Here is a 19945-nt window from a genome sequence, read left to right on the forward strand (position 1 = left end):
GCTGTAGGTATGCAAATGTGGCCACATCTTGGGTAATGGCTTTGGTCTGCTAAACCAGGTGAGGGTAGCTGATGGGTCTGAAACCCTTGGTGACTTAGGGACTTCCCTATCTTCCGCATGTGAAGACAGGCTTGGCCGGATTGAGCAGTCAAGAGCAATAGCGGGTCCAGCAGTCAAGAAGGTGGTTTCTGCACATGCGGTACAAGGAAATGAGCAGGTGGGGCTTTTCAACCTGGGAAGGTAGTCCATCTAGAAGGAAAACTCTGATCCTAAACCTCGGCTACCTTGCAGCTGTACTCATTTGTGAGAAAAGCTTGGGGAGTGAATCCTGAGAAACAATCTGTAGCCTTGTGGGATACCTTTGGGAGAAGAAAAGGCTAAGGAGTAAGCGCTGTACAAATCTGGAGTCCCTACAGTGTCTTGTATGTCTCATTCCCGCAGTCAAGCAGGTGCCAAACATATTGTTCTGATTTGGACCACACCAGCGAGGCCGGGGGGGGGTCTTGTCATCTGGGCAGCCCAGGACCTCCAGACCCACTGCCCAGGCCTATGCCCTTGAGATACCGCCATTCATCAAGAGACCAAAGGGCAGTTTGCAACATAGAACACATCATTGAAGAGACAAATGATGCCCTGCCCAATATTTCTTTAATCAGGTGGCAGCACCAAATATGGGGAATCGCCATAGCTCAGCAGTAGAGCATCTGCTTAGCATGCACAATGTTCGACTCCAGGCTTATCCCTACAGAGATAACACAACAGCTTTCCAGGTTAGTTAGCGTAGTGGCATTGTGCTCTCCAAGATGTCAGCTGCCACAGCAATTACTTTCTTGAGCCACTTTAGCACTGTAATGCATACCTTTTATATTTAAAAGGAGGATTAAGTTTTAATTCATGGCAGTATGTGAACATCTACTTACACAATTGCACTTTTTATAGACGGCCAAGCTTGCAGGCACATGACTAAGTGCTGAAATTCTCCATGATGCTCACTAGATTCTAAACGTTTGGGGGAAAGGGTGTGCCTCTTCCTTTTCATTATCAGTTATTTCTACCTAAGAAATTAGGAGAAAGCAGCAGGGTTCAGATTAATGAGCCAACTATGGTGTAATTTTTCTGCAATAAATACGATATATGTAAGTGAAGCCACATTTGAAACACTACAGCAGCAGCCCAAGGGATTTTCCTAGGAAGCATTTTATTTAGTCTCATCTGCAATTACGTGTGCTGAACACACGACAAACACATAGATAATATGAAATTACTGAGAGTTATTGTCTCCAAACAACATTAAACCCATGCAAACAGATTCATAGAATAGTACAAATGATTCCCCCTCCCATGAATTCACTAGGCAAACAAATTTTATGATACTTTACCGTATATGAAATGGAACATTTCTACTGTAACATTAAATCTTAAGATACTCTGCTTTGACACCGAAGTATCTCTAGTCTATCCATCTATGTAGAAACCCCAAAAAGTCACAATGCACTAAAGGAACATGTTTTTTTTTCCCTAAAAAAACCCCCAACAATTCAAAATAAATTCAGGTGTGGGTTGTGTGTGCCGGGGGAAATGTGCTTTAAATGAAAGGTGTGTACAAAGTCTCAAGGTTTCGCAGCTTCAGATTTCTTGACCTAAGGAACAGGACAGCCAATAGTTAAGCAGGTTAAAGGGTGTGATATGATTTCTGTGACCAGTTGTTTAATTCCAGGTTAGAAGGTGGGTGCCCTAGTCCAGGAACACATGGACTGTGCCAGGTTCCTCTTTGGAAGCTGCAGAACCCGACATCATGGACACTGTCTTTGGGGCAAGGCGCCATCTTTTCAAGAACTTCTGAAAGACTTTATTTCGATTTCATTGTTTGGAAGACTGTATTCTCGTCTGGTTTTCATATGTGACGGTGGACAATGCAAAAAGTTACCCTTGCAACTAACTGTCCACTTTGCAGCAAAAGCCATCATTTCTATTTAGAAGAGAAGAAGAAGAGTTTGGATTTGATATCCCGCCTTTCACTCCCCTTCAGGAGTCTCAAAGCAGCTAACATTCTCCTTTCCCTTCCTCCCCCACAACAAACACTCTGTGAGGTGAGTGGGGCTGAGAGACTTCAGAGAAGTGTGACTGGCCCAAGGTCACCCAGCAGCTGCATGTGGAGGAGCGGAGATGCGAACCCAGTTCCCCAGATTACGAGCCCACTGCTCTTAACCACTACACCACACTGGCTCTCATTTATTCATTTATTTTAAAGATGATGGGTTTATAGGTCATATTAAGAGGACTGGGAGGTAAGAGAGTATTGCTCAGCTCCCAAGCTCAGGGCCAGCCAGTCACTGTCTCTCAGCCTAAACTCCCTTACAGGATTGTTCATTTAAGTATTTATAGACAGCTGTATCATCAAAATATACTACAGCAGTTTAGAGCAATATAAGAACATAAAACCAATTAATATCATAAAAATTAAAATTAAAAGCAAGTTAATTAAAAACAAGTTAGCAGGAAAAATAAAATTTAAAAACAAGCATCAATAGACCCCTGAAGGGGTGTACGTACTCTTAATGGAATAGAAGCAAAAATAGCAGGCAGTTAAAAGTTGGCACAGCGGGAACCTACTGAATCTCTAGTGGCAGGATGTTCCACAGGACTGGGCCCATGACAAGAAACGCTAAAATAAAGCCTTGAAATCAACATTGGTAAAAGGTGCACAGCTGTGAGCTGGGTCTTTCACCAAACAACTGCCCTTTCTCCTCTGCCACTCTTACCAGAACACTTCAGCCCTAATGTAGCGAAGGAGGAGGTGTGTGGTAGAATGCAACTGACTTTTGAAAGAAAAAAAAAAGGTTTAAATGAAAATTTGTGTACATAAACGAATGCTTTCAAATGTCCCCATTTCCATTTTTGTCACTTTATTACAACTGTAACAACAGGTATTATAATGCTGTTCCTCTATTCCTAATTTAACCAAGGCTGCTTCACAACAACAACAACCACTCTCACCCTCCACTCCACCCTCCAACCGTCTCTACTGATGAGGCCAGAGACCATCTTGGCCATCTCCAGAAGACTTGCTCTAAGCCTTACAGGCCTTTTTTCACCTGGCCTGGGAGGGCCCAGACTGATGGACTGACTCCAGCTGCAAAGGCTGAGCCTGCTGAACAGGCTCTGGGGCGTAGGGATTTCGGGGTGAGGAGGCTGTTGCTGTTACATTTTTTCCTCTTGTATACTTATTTAAGATCTTGTTGCAATTATTGTGGAAATTGTTCAGCTTGATTGTATATTTTTAATGTTTCATTCATTGTTTATGACTACTTTTTGGATACTGTATTTATTCAAACCTCCTTTGAAACTCGGCCAATCACCTCTCACCTCAGCATTCCAAACTCACTCTGCCCCACCTCCCTAGCTAACAGTACCTTAAATCTACTATTATACTATACTTATAATTATGAATTACTTTGATACAGGTGCATACAACTTTACATACAAATGGAGCCCGAGAGAGATACGACAGCCATCTTCTAAGATCAAAAGGGCTGTCCCATGAAAGATGGAGAAAACTTGTGTTCTCTTGCTCCAGGAGCAGGGCCTGAAGACATGGATTAAAGTAACAATAAAGGAGATTCCAACTAAACATCAGACAAGAACTTAGACAATACCATAATAGCTATTCAACAATGGAAGGGAATTCCCATAGAAGGATTGCGTGGCCATCTGTCTGAGATACTTTAGCTGAGATTCTAGCCTTGAGGGGATTGGGGTAAATGAACCTCAGGGTCGATCGATCGCTACAATTTTATGATTCTCTCCTCTGGAAGATCTTTCATGGGAAGTATGATGGATTCTCTGACTGAAGTTCTTAGCACATTAGAAGCATTGATATGGTTTCTCCCTGTATGAATTATTTTATTGGTCATGAGACTGATGTTCTGACTGAAGCTCTTTCAACGAGAAATGATATTGTTCCTCTCTTCTGTGAGTTCTATGATGGGAAGTGAGATGGGTGCTCTGGCTGAAGCTCTTTCCACATTCCAAGCATTGATATGGTTTCTCCCCACGGTGAATACTTTGATGTCGACGGAAGTTTGTGCTTGTATTAAACCTCTTTCCACATTCCAAGCACTGATAGGGTTTCTCCCCAGTGTGGATTCTCTGATGGGAAGTAAGATTGGCCCTCTTACAGAACCTCTTTCCACATTCCATGCACTGATAGGGTTTCTCCCTTGTATGAGTTATTTGATGGGCGGTGAGATGGGCACTCTCACTGAAACTCTTTCCACATTCCATACACTGAAATGGTTTCTCGCCTTTATGAATTATTTGATGGGAAATGAGACTTTCTTTCCAGGTAAAGCTCTTTCCACATTCCATGCAGTGATATGGTTTCTCCCCTGTATGAATTCTTTGATGAGCCGTGAGATTGGTGCTCCGACTGAAGGTCTTTCCACATTCCAAGCACTGATATGGCTTCTCCCCCGTATGAATTATTTGATGGGATGTGAGATAGGTGCTCTTATTGAAGCTCTTTCCACATTCCAAACACTGATAGGGTTTCTCCCCTGTATGGATCATTTCATGGGAAGTGAGACTTTCTTTCCAGGTGAAGCACTTTCCACATTCCAGGCACTGGTAGGGTTTCTCCCCTGTATGAATTCTTTGATGGGATGTGAGATAGGCACTCTTACTGAAACTCTTTCCACACTCTAAGCACTGATATGGTTTCTCCCCACTGTGAATTCTTTGATGGGACGTGAGATTGCCCCTCTCTCTGAAGTTTTTTCCACATTCCAAGCACTTGTAGGGTTTTTCCCCTGTATGAATTCTTTCATGGGTTGTGAGATTGGCACTCTGACTGAACCGCTTTCCACAGTCCAAGCACTGATATGGTTTCTCCCCTGTATGAATTCTTTGATGGGATGTGAGATTGGCACTTTTATTGAAGCTTTTTCCACATTCCAAGCACTGATATGCTTTTTCCCCATTGTGAATTCTTCGATGGGCCGTGAGCTTGCCCATCTCACTGAAGCTTTTTCCACATTCCAAGCACGGATAGGGCTTCTCCCCTGTATGAATACTTTGATGGGAAGTGAGACTTTTTTTCCAGGTGAAGCTTTTTCCACATTCCAAGCACTGATAGGGCTTCTCCCCAGTGTGGATTCTTTGATGGCAAGTGAGATGAGTGCTCTGACTGAAGCTCTTCCCACATTCCAAACACTGATATGGTCTCTCCCCTGTATGAATTCTTTGATGGGAAATGAGATTGGCCCTCTCACTAAAGCTTTTTCCACATTCCAAACACTGATATGGTTTCTCTGTTGTATGAATTCTTTGATGTGCCGTGAGCTTGCCCCTCTCACTGAAGGTCTTTCCACATTCCAAGCAGTAATATAGTTTCTCCCCTGTATGAATTCTTTGATGAGACGTGAGACTTTTCTTCCAAGTGAAATTCTTTCCACATTCCAAGCACTGATACAGTTTCTTCCAAATGGGATTTATTTGATGGGAATTTATTTGATGGGAAGTGGAATGGGAACTCTGACTGTAGCTTTGTCCAAACTCTGAATATTGATATGTCTTTTCCACTGTATGGATGATGTCGTGGTCTCCCTCGTTCTTAATTTCCAAATCATCATTACCTGTAACAAAGAGAGAAATGAATTAGAGCCTCGGCAAGAGATGGAGCCCCAAATTATTGAACATTGCTCATAAACACATGTGATAGATTAAGTACAGAAGGGAGTTATATGTGAGGTCTTACTACAGGGTTCACTGCCTTAGTTTACTGGCACTAACAGGGATATTTATGGGAACCTGAGATTCAAATACCCTGGTTCTTTTCTAGGATGGATTTTGTTTGGCTACATCATGGAATCTTTGATCAACCAGAAGCCGACACAAGCAAAAACAAAAAAAAACCTGCCAGGGAGCTACTTCGACTTCCCTAATAATTCTGAAGCCTATAAAAAGGGTCAGGCATTTAAGGCCAACCCGATTATTGTTTAAAAAGGCATAAGGAGAATAAGATTTGCAGACTAAACAGTAGATAGCTGTGCATTCAAGGTGAGCTGTCCCAGATGCTGTTGGTGCACTATTGAGCCCCATCAAAACATAGGAGGTTCATCACATAGAGGTATGTATTGATTTTCAAAACAGATATTGTGATGCAACAGGGAGCCTTACCAAGCGAGTCCATGATCTCACGATTCTCCCCCATGACTTCCTCATGCAGAGCTCTCTGGTCAGGATGCAGCAAGGCCCATTCATCGTCTGTGAAATGAACAGCTACATCTTCAAAGCACACTGGGCCCTAAAAGAAAAAGAAAGTTTATCTTCTAAGATAGCATAACAATTATCCACTACAAATGTCTTTCTTCTTTTCTGCCTGTTCATTGCTGTGTTGTTTTAATGGATTTTTAATTATTTTTGCTGCATGTTTTAGTTATGGATACTTCTTTTAATGTCTTAATGTAATTCTATTACTTTGTATTTTAATGATGGCTATTAATCTATTTTTAAATGGATGGAACGTCACACTGTGTTCTACAAAACATTTTGTCTCTGCAAGCATTTCTCTCTCTTCTCTCCCCATGTGCAGTTCTGTGGTGGGGACCCTCCTGATGCACTAAAGCTTCAAGGGGCGCATGGGGGCGCGGAGAGCAGGAGGGGGGGGGAAAGCCCCATTGTGCAACTGATGAGGCTGCTTAGGTGACTCCTGGCAACTGTTTTGTAAGGTTTCACATTCAACAATCAATATATAAATAAAATTGCAACCAGTGGTAAATGCTTCTACAAGCACTCAGAAGGCAAATTAAGGTGAGGCAGCTGTTCATTATTCTCAGCACATAAACCACCTTGAATGGCATGTTCAGCCTTTGTTAATGGCAACTCTGACAGAAGCCAAGTGGAGAGAGGTTTATCCTGGCCCAGAGGCACTCTGGCTGCCCCACCCCCAGCCTCTTTCCCCACAATGCTCCTTCTTCCTACCTGATCTGGTTCCACAGCGGCTGCTACTCCTTTGCTACCATGAAAAGATGGATAAGCAGATCTTGCCAGCATTCTTCTGTCACCTGAGAGAGATAAAGGTAAGTAGGAAGCCACGGGTGTGTGCTCTCAGAGGTGAAGCAGCACATCTCTAACTACAGATGGGCCTTCAAAAAATGCCACCAGCTGAGTGCATTTTGATGTTGGTACCTATTTCGTATTTTAGTTGTGCAAAAATACATATCCCCTCCTTTAGGCTCTTGACCCCAAGTATCCTCAAAAACATGAAAAGAATCCACAGATTGCAAAGAATGTGACCAAACAGAGAAAAAACTCCATCTTACCCAGGGGTGCCTCTCTGGTGTCCAATGCAGTCCTCTCTGCTTCAGAGGAATCAGGGTCAATTTCTACAAAGATCACCGTTCTCTGATATAGCAATACGGATTCAAAACACAGATTGAGGGGAAAGATTAGAAAAGGAGTGGCAGAGACAAAAAAAAAAAAAGGATCTCCCATATCATTCAGAGCCCCGTGAGGGTATCCTGAGGAAAGTTTCTCTCACCTGCTGCTCTGCCTGCTTCCTCTCCTCTGCCTGACTCAGGAGGAATCCTTCGGCCAGGGCCACTGCCTGGGAACTGGTCTCTGCTCCACATTCCCGCACCCACCTCTCCATCTCTGGCGGAAGGACAGCCAGGAATTGCTCCAAGATCACCAGGTCCAGCATCTGAGCTTTTGTGTGCCTTTCTGGCTTCAGCCACTGATGGAAAAGGCGGTAGAGTCGGCTGCAAATCTCTCGGGGTCCTTCGGCCTCCTGGTAGCAGAACTGCCTGAACCGCTGGCTCTGCACATCTGAGTGGAGGGTGTCCTCCTCACCCAGGATCTTTTGAACGGAGATTTCCCATAATCCCCCACTACTCTCAGTTTCGATGGCGTGGCCTCTTCCCACTTCAGGGCCAGCTGAGTCTAGCTCATCCATCTGGGCTCTCAGGAAGCCTCCAAGAGATCGGAAGATTGGTCTTCTTCCCAGTTCTGTTTGTCCTAATGAGTGGCACTAGCAAATCCTACAAAGCAAATACATTGTTTTGTTATAAGACTAATATACGGTCAGGAGAAGAAAAAGTTGTCCTGAGCAGGCATGGATGAGTCTGAAACCAGGGCTGGATTCCACCACAGCCCAGAGTCTGAGCTTTCTTTAACAAAGGAAGCCCTCCTTTGATAGATTCTAAAGATAGAGGTGGATTCTCCCTGCCGGATTTAAGATTATATTATGAAGCATCCTGTTTATGCTGGCTAGGGGAATGTATATTATTTAAAAACTCATTTGAGATCTTGAAGTTCATGACAATAGATAAGGTTGGCATGCATTTTTGTGGTACAAGAATGTTAAAGTACATACAGCTTTCCTAAATCATGTAGTAAGAAAATCGGTTTATGAAGTATAGAGAAAATATAAAAATCTGTTAGAGCAAAAAACACCATGGTGGCTTTCCCCACAGGAAGCGATATTTTTGAAAAAATTCAGTATGAGAAATAACTGGACAACTTACAAAGAACTGTTAATGGAAGTAGGACATCAACTAAGATTTAAGAGGTTTGAGAGTATAAGAGAAGAATTAACTGATCGGTTACAATACCATGAGCTAAATGATATATTTAAGATGGATTAAAAGAAGGTTTTCTTAATAAAACCTCTAAATTTGAAAAAGAGCTGTTAGAAAACAAGACTAAATTGCTTTCAAAAATGTATAAATTAATAGTAAAATATTAATATTAGAATAGCATACAAAAGATGAACAGGTTAAATCTGTTATGATACACTGGGCGAGGGACTCTGAAGCATGTTATACATTGACAGAAAATTTTATGAACGTGATATATCTTTGGTATTTAACTCCTAATAAACTAGCTAAAATGTACAAAATAAGGTCAAATACATGCAGGAAAAGAAAGGAAAAAGAAGGCACATGTAAGGTAGTAAAAGAATTCTGGGAGATGATATATAATGAACTGGGGGGGAAATGTTTAAAATAACCTTTTCTAGAAAACTCGAAGCTTTTCTTTTAGGAATTCTAGGTGCTGAAATTCCAACAGATCAGAAAAGACTATTTATGTATGTGACCACGGCTGCTCGGATGTTATTAGCCCAGAGATGGAAAGAAGACAGAGTCGTCTTCTTCTTCTTCATACCAGAGAAGAATGGAAGATTAAGTTGATGGACTATGCCCAATTGGCAAAAATGACTGGAAGAATCAGAAACCAGGAAGACCAAAAATTTATATGGAATGGGGAAAATATATAATTTACCTTAAACACCATTGTAAACAACTAAAATTATTAGTAGGGTTAGAATAACACTTCTGGTTTAATGTTGAATTTTGGGTGTAACAGATTTAAAAGATTTGGATTAATAGACAAGATGCAGGAGGAAAAGATTAATATAAGGACCCACCAAGGGGAGGAGGGAAGTTCAGGAGATCCTTCGAAATTCTCTTTTTATGTTGGTTGGTTGATAATTGTTTGTCATTTAAAAAAAAATCTGAATAAATAAATAAATAATCCTCCAACCCTCCTGGAAAGAAAGTGACCAAGCAAAATATGCCGGCAACTAAAGGGATTTCTGTGAGATGAAGCATCCTGGTTGTCCCTGCCTTTCTGTATTTTCAGTCAAAGAGCAAAGTCAGAAGGGTGATCGACATATGAGTCGATCAACTATGGAGTGTAATTTGGATACTAATCTAGAGTGGGGGTCCTAACCCTGGGATCCTCAAAAGTTGCTCTCCCTCCCACCCCCACTTTGGGGACAACTTCTTTCCTGCTTCTCTCTCATTTTCTAGCACTTGGAATCTGCAACACTCTAAAGACATGGTAATGGGGTGGGGTACCCCCAAAGGGACAGGTATAAATAATAAAATTATAGTTACAGATAGGTAGCCGTGTTGGTCTGCCATAGTCAAAATAAAAAAAATCCTTCCAGTAGCACCTTAAAGACCAACTAAGTTAGTTCTTGGTATGAGCTTTCGTGTGCATGCACACTTCTTCAGATACACTGAAACAGAAGTTGCCAGATCCTTCTATATAGTGAGAAGGTGGGGAGGGGTATTACTCAGAAGGGTGGTGGGAACGGGAGATTGGCAGATAGCTGAGATGAGCCTGTTGACGACTCCCAAGTTAAAACAGTACAACGCATCATCAGAGATCTACAACCTCTCCTGGACAATGACAGTTCTCTTTCTCAAGCTCTGGGAGGAAGACCTTTCATTGCCTACAGACAGCCACCCAATCTTAAACAACTCCTAACCCACAATAATACTACAACCAGACTTAACACGGACACTGGCACCAGAGCCTGCAATAAACCCAGATGCCAACTTTGCTGCCACATACACCCGGACAACACCATTACTGGCCCCAACAACATCACACATACCATCTCGGGACTATTTAATTGCTCATCGTCTAACATTGTGTATGCCATCAAATGCCAACAGTGTCCTTCAGCTCTCTATATTGGACAAACAGGCCAAACCTTACGCCAAAGAATAAACGGACATAAATCTGACATCAAGAATCACAAAACAGAGAAACCAGTAGGAGAACACTTCAATCTCCCAGGACATTCTATACAAGATCTCAAAGTAGCTGTTTTACTACATAGGAATTTCAGAAATAGACTGGAAAGAGAAGCTGCTGAATTGCAACTCATTACCAAACTTAAAACCATGGAGAGACCTGGTCTGAACAGAGACATTGGATTCTTATCTCATTATACATGACTAAGCCATTTCTCACCTTCTCACCCCTTGCCTTTTCCTGTAAGACCTATTGCAGTCATTAAGAGTCGTCAACAGGCTCATCTCAGCTATCTGCCAATCTCCCATTCCCACCACCCTTCTGAGTAATACCCCTCCCCACCTTCTCACTATATAGAAGGATCTGGCAACTTCTGTTTCAGTGTATCTGAAGAAGTGTGCAGGCACACGAAAGATCATACCAAGAACTAACTTAGTTGGTCTTTAAGGTGCTACTGGAAGGAATTTTTTTATTTTGAATAAAATTATAGTTGATGTTTTCCTGAGGGTCAAGTGGGTGGGGTCAAAGGACACCCCTTAAAAACGAAGTTAATTAGGAGTAATATTTCTGTGATTCCAAGTGGTTTTAAACTGCACTTAATATTGTGTATACTGTCCTGGGAACTTCGGGTCAAGCACAGGTAATCATTAACAAGATTAACAATAATAACGATACATAGCATATTCCCCACCCCAGCCATATATTCCTGGGTGTTCTCTTACATCCCACGTGGCCCCTGGAGGCTCAGGTGGCCTCAGTGAGGGAGCAGGGCCCATTTCTAGCTCCAGCTCCTTTGCCAGCCACCATCCCTTGGGGGCTGAGGGGACGAGGCCATGGGGTCCCCCCTCGGGATCAGGTGGGGCATCGCAAGACCCTCCATGGGGCGCAGCCGCCCTTGAAGGCAACTGTGAGGGACACTCGGGGGAGGCAGCGCCTCAGAGATTCTGCCAGAGGGCGGGAGCCTCTCTCTCTCTCTCTCTGATTGGCTGCCAGCCCTTTTGGAGGGAAAATCCGAGGAGCCCTTTCGGAGGGAAAGAGTTGGGCAGGGCCTGATCAGAGAGGGGAGAGGGGTATTATTATTATTATTATTATTATTATTATTATTATTATTATTCAAAGAGGTTCTGTCTGAGGGAAAACTGGCTTTGATCTAAGAGGGGAGGTGGGGATTTTATTTATTTATTTATTTATTATTATTATTATTATTATTACTATTATTATTATTCAAAGAGGTTCTGTCTGAGGGAAAACTGGCTTTGATCTAAGAGGGGAGGTAGGGATTTTATTTTTTATTTTTATTTATTATTATTATTATAATTATTATTATTATTCGAAGAGGTTCTGTCTGAGGGAAAACTGGCTTTGATCTAAGAGGGGAGGTAGGGATTTTATTTTTTATTTTTATTTATTATTATTATTATAATTATTATTATTATTCGAAGAGGTTCTGTCTGAGGGAAAACTGGCTTTGATCTAAGAGGGGAGGTAGGGATTTTATTTTTTATTTTTATTTATTATTATTATTATAATTATTATTATTATTCGAAGAGGTTCTGTCTGAGGGAAAACTGGCTTTGATCTAAGAGGGGAGGTGGGGATTTTATTTATTTATTTTTATTTATTATTATTATTATTATTATTATTATTATTATTATTATTATTCGAAGAGGTTCTGTCTGAGGGAAAACTGGCTTTGATCTAAGAGGGGAGGTGGGGATTTTATTTATTTATTTTTATTTTTTATTATTATTATTATTATTATTATTATTATTATTATTATTATTATTATTCGAAGAGGTTCTGTCTGAGGGAAAACTGGCTTTGATCTAAGAGGGGAGGTACGATTTTTTTAAATTATCATCATCATCATCATCATCTCTGTCTGAGGGAGAACTGGCTCTGATCCGAGAGGAAAAGGAGCCTCGCAGCAGCTTAGAGAGGAATATGACTCAGTGGAGGGTCTGGGGAGAATATGGAGACAGGATTTAACCTGGAGGTCTGAGTCTGAGGCAGGAGAGGGAGAAGCTGTGGGAAGACGGACTAAAGCAGGGTCTCCTTCCAGTCAGGAGGGGAGAGATCTGCTAGGAAAAGGAGCCCCCCCCCCAATGAATAACAAAGCCTGAGAAGATCCCCTGGGTCTGTGGGAAATCCCTCAGGAGTGGGATGGTTAAGAGAGAGGAGGGAAGACAAAAAATGCCCCTCGCTCAGGAACCAAAGTATGAGGCTGAGAAGGAAGCTGCGCTGTATTAAAAGTATTTAAGTGTAGCCCTAGAATCACAGAATCCTAGAGTTGGAAGAGACCCCAAGGGCCATCGAGTCCAACCCCCTGCCATCAGCAGGAAACACTCCTGACATATGGTGGTCAAGCCTCTGCTTAAAGACCTCCAAAGGAGGAGACTCCACCACACTCCTTGGCAGCAAATTCCACTGTCGAACAGCTCTTACTGTCAGGAAGTTCTTCCTAATGTTTAGGTGGAATCTTCTTTCTTGTAGTTTGGATCCATTGCTCCGTGTCCGCTTCTCTGGAGCAGCAGAAAACAACCTTTCTCCCTCCTCTAGGTGACATCCTTTTATATATTTGAACATGGCTATCATATCACCCCTTAACCTCCTCTTCTCCAGGCTAAACATGCCCAGCTCCCTTAGCCGTTCCTCATAAGGCATCGTTTCCAGGCCTTGGACCATTTTGGTTCATTTACTTAGTTATAACCCTGGTCATAACTAAGTAAATGAACAGAAACCGAGTTAATTCTTTTACCTCCTATGGTAGAAACCTGAACATTTAACTGAAGTGCAACAAGAGAGCTTTTAGCAATTGAAGTTTAAAAAAAGCTGTGCATGTACTACAGTGACATCTTTCTATTTAGTTTAAGTAATAAGCCAACTTTTATTTGAAAGAATGCACCTCCTGACCCCAAATTTGTTTCATGGACCTCTTCTTTTGTAAATAAAACTGTTCTTCGTTCGGCTCTTTCCTAAGACTCTAAATCACTAAGTTTTCCCTCACATAAGATCCTCACAAGGGAGCCTGTGGGAAATTGCAGAAATTCCTGTAATTGGCCTGCCAAGCGATGGGTCTGCTATATATAATGGGGAGCAGTCAGCGGGGTGTCTGCTGAGTTATCGGTGGCTAGCGGTGGGTTCTGCTACAACAACTCACAACCTGGTCCAAAATGGAGCAACCACATTATCAGCTGGGTTCCCTCTCTTTATTAACGACATTCCCCCCCCCCCCCAATCTTTTTCCTCCAGAGCTCAAGGTGGCCTCCATGGATCTGCCCCTCCTCACTGAATCTCATTCCTGTTTTTGGTGTTCCGTTCATTTCGGGGCCCAATTTGAGGTGCTCACACCAAGGCTTCACTTAGGTCCCCAAGAATCTGAAGAACTGCCTCCTTTTCTACCGCCATAACCCCACTTCCAGGTTTTGGCTACACACTAAGCTACACACACAGCATCATGAAAAGGAGAGGGGGAAACCATCCCAGGAATATCCCCACCCCTTCAGGATTGGGCTGCACCTGGTTGATCTAAATTTGAATTTAAACATAAACCACTATCTCCACTTTGAACCCGCGTTCGTCAATAGACCAATTATTTGATACTGTTTCATTGGTAACATAGGGATGTGTGCTAAGTCCCTACCTGTATTCATTGCATACATACGATTGTGTATCATCTGACCCGTCTGCTGCAATTATTAAGTTTGCAGATGTCACCACCATAATGGGTTTAGTAACAGGTGGTGATGAATCAGCGTCTAGAGGGGAGGTCCAAAAAATATCTCCATGGTGCCTAGGGAACAACTTGCACCTTAATATCAGCAAGACAAAGGAGATGGTGTTGGACTTTGGGAGGAAGAGAGGAGAATTTGCCCCGCTGTGTGGAGAGAGTCTCTTCCTTTAAATTCCTCACGAGTTTATATCAGTGAAGACCTTAGTTGGAAAATCAGTACAACCCAGGTAGTTAAGAAAGCCCAACAGAGACTCCATCTCCTCAGAGTCTTGCGGAAGAACGATGTCAATCAACATTTGATGATCTCCTTCTACCAGTCCACAATAGAAAGTGTCCTTTCCTACTGCATCACAGTGTGGGACGCTGGTTTGACATCAACTGATAGGAAGTGCCTACAGAGGGTGGGGAATACAGCACAAGATATTATGGGCTGTCCCTTGAATCCGCTGGATGAAATAGCGGAAGAACGTTGCCTCAGGAGAGTGAGGAAAATTCTCAGGGATGATTCACACCCTGGCCGGCACTTTCTTGATCTCCTGCCCTCAGGCAGAAGATATAGAAGCAGGATTAGTCGCGCCAACAGGGTAAAGAACAGCTTCTATCCGTGGGCTGTTAGGCTGCTGAATGAAGAGAACAACAGGGCAACGGACTTTCAGTAAACTAAGAGAGCTGAGTGGGGGGTGCTAGTGTAATCTCACTGTATACAAGTTGTACAAGTGACAATAAAGTATTTCAATTTCAATAGGAGGAAAAATGACTATTTTTCACACTTGACCTCAATGCAACCCCAAGGGCTCCTGGCCAGGCCTTTGGCTATAAGATGCTCAGTGTTATCTGTTAACTCCGTCCTGTTTCCCCCTTTTCTGCTTTAGGTTGAACCAATTCATGAACTGAGAACTCAGACACCCCAATAATAATGAACCGTGTGTTGCAGATATTCCTGCCAATTTATTATGCTATTTTTGTGATGCAGAGAAGACTTGGTCTTTTGTTTTTCCTTATCCTTTATTCTTCCGATGATCCCTGTTCATAAAACCTAATAAAGTTATCCAAACACAAACACACACACAAAAGGACAACACACACTGCCAGCCCCCCCCTCTGCGCTGCATCTGCAAAGCAGGATGAGACCCCTTTAAGGAGTCCAAAGAATCCTGGGAACCATAGTTTGTAAAGGGTGTTGGGAGTTCCTAGGAGATATGCCCCTTAAGAGTGTCTGAGCAATTCAATCTTTTTGCCAGGAAACTCTGGGAATTATAGAGAACCAGGCAGAAGGCCTTCTCGGTGGTGGCCCCCGCCCTGTGGAACGCCCTCCCACCAGATGTCCAAGAGAACACCAACTACCAGACTTTTAGAAGACATCTGAAGGCAGCCCTGTTTAGAGAAGCTTTTAATGTTTGACAGATTACTGTATTTTAATATTTTGTTGGAAGCTGCCCAGAGTGGCTGGGGAAGCCCAGCCAGATGGGTGGGGTAATAATAATAATAATAATAATAATAATAATAATAATAATAATAATAATATAGCCCAGTCAGAGGGAGCCGGTGGGAGAGGGTCTCCCAGTTAAGGATGCTGAGGGTTGCTAAGAACCGCCCCTCCAAAAAAAAAAAAAAGGGATCTAAGAATTTGTGCTTCATTCCAGGGAAATCTGGGAACTATAGCTCGGGCAGAGGCGGCCCTCCACCTCTCCGCCTGCCTTATTGATGGATTGCACAGCTCAGGTTTTCCTTTGATCTTTTGCGTATATTTCACGCCCCGTCCGGCTGCAGCCTCTGCTCGTCCCTGTGGCGGATCCTGATCAGTCTTCCCTGCATGCAGAGACACCCCCCCCCGCGCGCGCGCGCAAAGTTGCAAGCAGCAGCCTAGGGATCCTAAGGAAGACTAGAGCGCCAGGCTTGCTGCAAACACATCCCCTCCCTGCCTTTTCATGGAGGGCTAGGGCAGGACCCTCTGCTCCCAGACTTGGGGGGCCCCACATGCATTAGCTGAGCAGCCCCCCCCCAGCACACCCACCCTGCAGTCCCTTCTCCCCCAGACTCACCAGATCCCAGAATGCGCCACGGAGGCAGCGCTTGCTCCTCAGACAAAAACCACCAGCCTCCCTTTGGAGGAAGCGATGGGGGGGGGAGGGGGTGTTGCAATGGAGGACCTGCCCCTCCTGTCTTGCCTGTCCTCTCTAGGAATGCAGATCAGTATCTTTTAACCCTTGCAAAGCCGAGCTCATCCCTCCCTCCCTCCCTCTGCCAAGGAGGTTTTATTTGGGGGGGGCTCTGGTCTGGGATCTGAACTGCTCCCTGCCTTGGCCAGCAAAAAGAAGCGCAGGGGGAAATGCTCCCAGCCAAGAAGGCCCCCCCAAAATGAATGCTCTCCGGGTGTTCGCAATGCACGGGGCTCCTGCTTTCAAGAGAGAAAGTGCAGAAGGGGGGGGGGAAGCTTGGTGTCTCGGCTTTGCAAGGGTTAAAAGGAGCCGCGCTAGATTCCTAGAGAGGAGAGGAGGGGGAAAATAAAGGCGGGGGAGAGGCAGGTCCTCCAGAGCCCAATTCATTGCCTTTTGTCTCTCTCTCTGCAAGCCGAGCGCTGCCTAGGAGGCGCCTCCTGGGATCCGGGGAGTCTCTTCCCCCTGAGGGGTGCAATGGGGAGAAGGGGAGTCCCAGAGAGGATTCGTGGGAGTCTTGTTCAGATCATGCATGGGGATGAGCAAGGAGCAGAGTGTGGCCTGATTCTGCAGGGCATCTGTTCTGATGCTGAGTTCCTCCTGTTACGGAAATTACAGGGGAGGGGCACAACTTGTTAAACGCTACAGATATTATGCATAAATGTATCCTTTCGACTTGGCAGCTCAGGGAAGTTACCTAGCTTTAACAATAATATAAAATCAACTCCTTTGCCAGCTTCCTCCATTGCAACACTATGACTCTTTTCCCTGCCACCTCCCCAAGCCTGAGGACATGTAGACACACCCCCTACCCCAGGAAGTGCCCAGAGGTGGCAATTGCTGAGCTGACTGTCGGCCAAGGAAAGCCTAATCCCATCACCAAACTTGCCAAGGGGTCCAGACATGTAAAGGAAATTCTATTGTACTTGTCTGGACATGTTTGCCAAGGTTGAACGAGGGTAACCCCTGTTCCCATTATTCCTCTTTTTTTTTTTTTTGTTAAAGCCAGGGTAAGTGCTGTGGTGCAGTCCAGCCCTGGTTCCTAGCAAGACTCAATATTAGAACAAAGTACCGTATTTTTCCGTCTATAAGACGCCCCATGTATAAGATGCCCCCTATTTTTTGGGACTCAGATTTAAGAAAATGGAGGGAAGATGCATCTGTGTATAAGACACCCCCTAATTTTTGACATTATTTTTTAGGGGAAAAACCTAATCTTATACACGGAAAAATATGGTATTTCCTTTTATAGGATTTGCCAGCAACTTGAATAAGGACAGACAGAACTTGGCAGAAGACCAAGTTCCTTCCGATCTCTTGGAGGAGTGGCACCTTGAGATGTTGGAATATGTGGAATTTGCAGGAATGACCAGTAGAATAAGAAATCAAGATGAAATAAAGGTTTAAGGAGGACCTGACCAACCACTGCCTAACCAACACGTACTTCATCCACAATGGACAAAGATACAAACAGATAGAAGGAGCACCTATGGGATCACCCCTCTCACCGGTCATCGCAAATCTGTACATGGAACACTTTGAAACCAATGCTTTAGACAAGTCAGAACACAAACCCAAACTCTGGCTCAGATATGTTGACGACACCTTTGTAATTTGGCCACACGGGAAAGAAAAACTAGATAGCTTCCTCACACATCTCAACAGCCTACACCCCAAAATACAATTCACTATGGAAATAGAAGCCAACAACCAACTTCCCTTCCTTGACGTCCTAATCTACAAAAAACCTGATGGCTCCCTAGGACACACCATCTACCGGAAAAAAACACACACCAACCGCTACTTACATGCACAATCACACCACCACCCTGCACAAATAAACTCCGTAGCCAAGACTCTCATCTCCAGAACCAAACGCCTGGCTGACAAAGACCACTTGACAACTGAGTTACAGAATCTCTCAAATGTGTTAATCGCCAATGGATACCAGCAAAACAGGGTTACGAAGCTAATCCAAAAAGAAACACCCCCCAAAAACCAAGACACAGAAGAAAACAATGGCATGGCCCTCCTTCCTTATATCAAGGGCACTACAGATAAAATTAGCAAAATCCTCCATAAACACAATATCAAAACAGCCTTTTGCACCAACCAAAAAATAGCCAATATCCTCAGAAACCCCAAAGATAAAATCCAGTTGGAAAACCAAGGGGTCTATGAAATACCCTGCAAAGTCTGCCCAGCCACGTACATTGGACAAACAAACAGACGAATAAATGCACGTATCGCAGAACACAAGAATGCCGTCAAAAAAGAAGAAAAAACTTCCTCTCTTTTCCAACACATGAAAGAAACAGGACACGAAATTAATTTTGCAGATTCCAAATTGCTCTTTAACATGGAACATCACCACAAGAGAATAATCATGGAAGCCATCGAGATAGAGAAACACCCTCACAACATGAACAAGCGTGACGACACGTCCCGCCTGCCAGACATCTGGAAATTAGCCCTCCCCACAAAAACCGACACCAGAACCAGAGGCACACAGAACACCATCACCAATCAACCACACCAGACCCAAACCCAGACCCTCTCCACAGATAAATTACAGACACCATCCAGTAGCCAAACCATAGTGGCACCTCCGGATGCTACACCCCCCTGCAATCCCTACACAGATCTGACTGGCACAGGGCACAAAACCACAGCTCGCCCCTATACACGAAGCCAAGCCAGAGCACAATTAAGTGCAGTACAGCCATCTTCTCAGAAAAACTCTTCACAAGTTCAAGAGGTCAAGACACGAAAGCTTTAGCAACTAATCCACTCTTAATGACCCTCCTAAGTGGTACTCAGAATATCACTCAAGAAATCACTCAAGATATCCCTCAAGTAATTAAGGAACAAAAGAAGAAAAGTCACACTATCCTGGGAACTTCCTCTCTGCCCAGAATACACCACACCCCCTCAACAGTATTTATAGGAACTCAAACACTGAGATCCTGCTCTGTTCCAGTAACAAGAAGCCGTAAGCACCAGCCTGAAGATGACGAGTGAGACCTCGTCGAAACGTCGCCTAGACACCCCAACTCTTACACGGGAAGACACCCGAAGACACCAAAACCTGCATATATATATATATATATATACACACATGAAAAACTATAATAAACAATTAATTATAACAATTAACTTAGCAGGTTGCTAGTAACTTCAGCAGTGTAAGTAAGAACAGGAGATAAAGAGTAAAAGAGAAAGGATTGGAAAACTAAGATGTGGGCAGGAGTGGATTATAAAATGAGCCATTGAAGGAGAAGAAGGGAAGTCCAATAATGTTTGTATCTTTGAAAGTAATAGAAGAAGTTACAGTTTTGAAATGCAAATAAATAAAATAGGGGGGGGGTGTTGGTTATTTTGCAGATTAGTTGGGCTGCAGAAGGCGTGATGGGGAGACCACACATTCAAGAAACGCAAAAGTATCTTTCGCTTGGTTTAATAACAAAAACAAAAACTCCTTTTACACTAAATCACATTATATCAATAA

The 19945-nt window shown here is 43.4% G+C and overlaps 2 protein-coding genes across 4 annotated transcripts in view; one reads left to right on the top strand and one right to left on the bottom strand.

Annotated features, from left to right (window-relative positions):
- LOC310689259 (uncharacterized protein) overlaps positions 1 to 19945 on the top strand; it is a 163963-nt gene that overhangs the window by 71432 nt on the left and 72586 nt on the right. The window lies entirely within an intron of this gene.
- LOC310689286 (uncharacterized protein) lies at positions 1182 to 16489 on the bottom strand. Of its 2 annotated transcripts, XR_014517431.1 has the most exons (8): positions 16324 to 16489; positions 7541 to 8039; positions 7323 to 7404; positions 6982 to 7064; positions 6178 to 6304; positions 2940 to 5633; positions 2223 to 2749; positions 1182 to 1969 (listed from the first exon to the last, which is right to left on the bottom strand). XR_014517431.1 is itself a non-coding variant. In XM_083466804.1 (6 exons), the coding sequence occupies exons 2-6, from the start codon at positions 7952 to 7954 to the stop codon at positions 3904 to 3906; spliced, it is 2436 nt and encodes an 811-aa protein (XP_083322930.1). In that variant the 5' UTR covers positions 7955 to 8039; positions 16324 to 16489; the 3' UTR covers positions 2231 to 3903. The 2 variants fall into 2 exon arrangements, 1 of the variants encoding a protein (XP_083322930.1); XM_083466804.1 differs by lacking the exon at positions 1182 to 1969 and having other exon boundaries at positions 2231 to 5633.

Source organism: Podarcis liolepis, assembly GCF_965112155.1.
Source record: "Podarcis liolepis genome assembly, chromosome: 12".
NCBI lineage: Eukaryota > Metazoa > Chordata > Lepidosauria > Squamata > Lacertidae > Podarcis > Podarcis liolepis.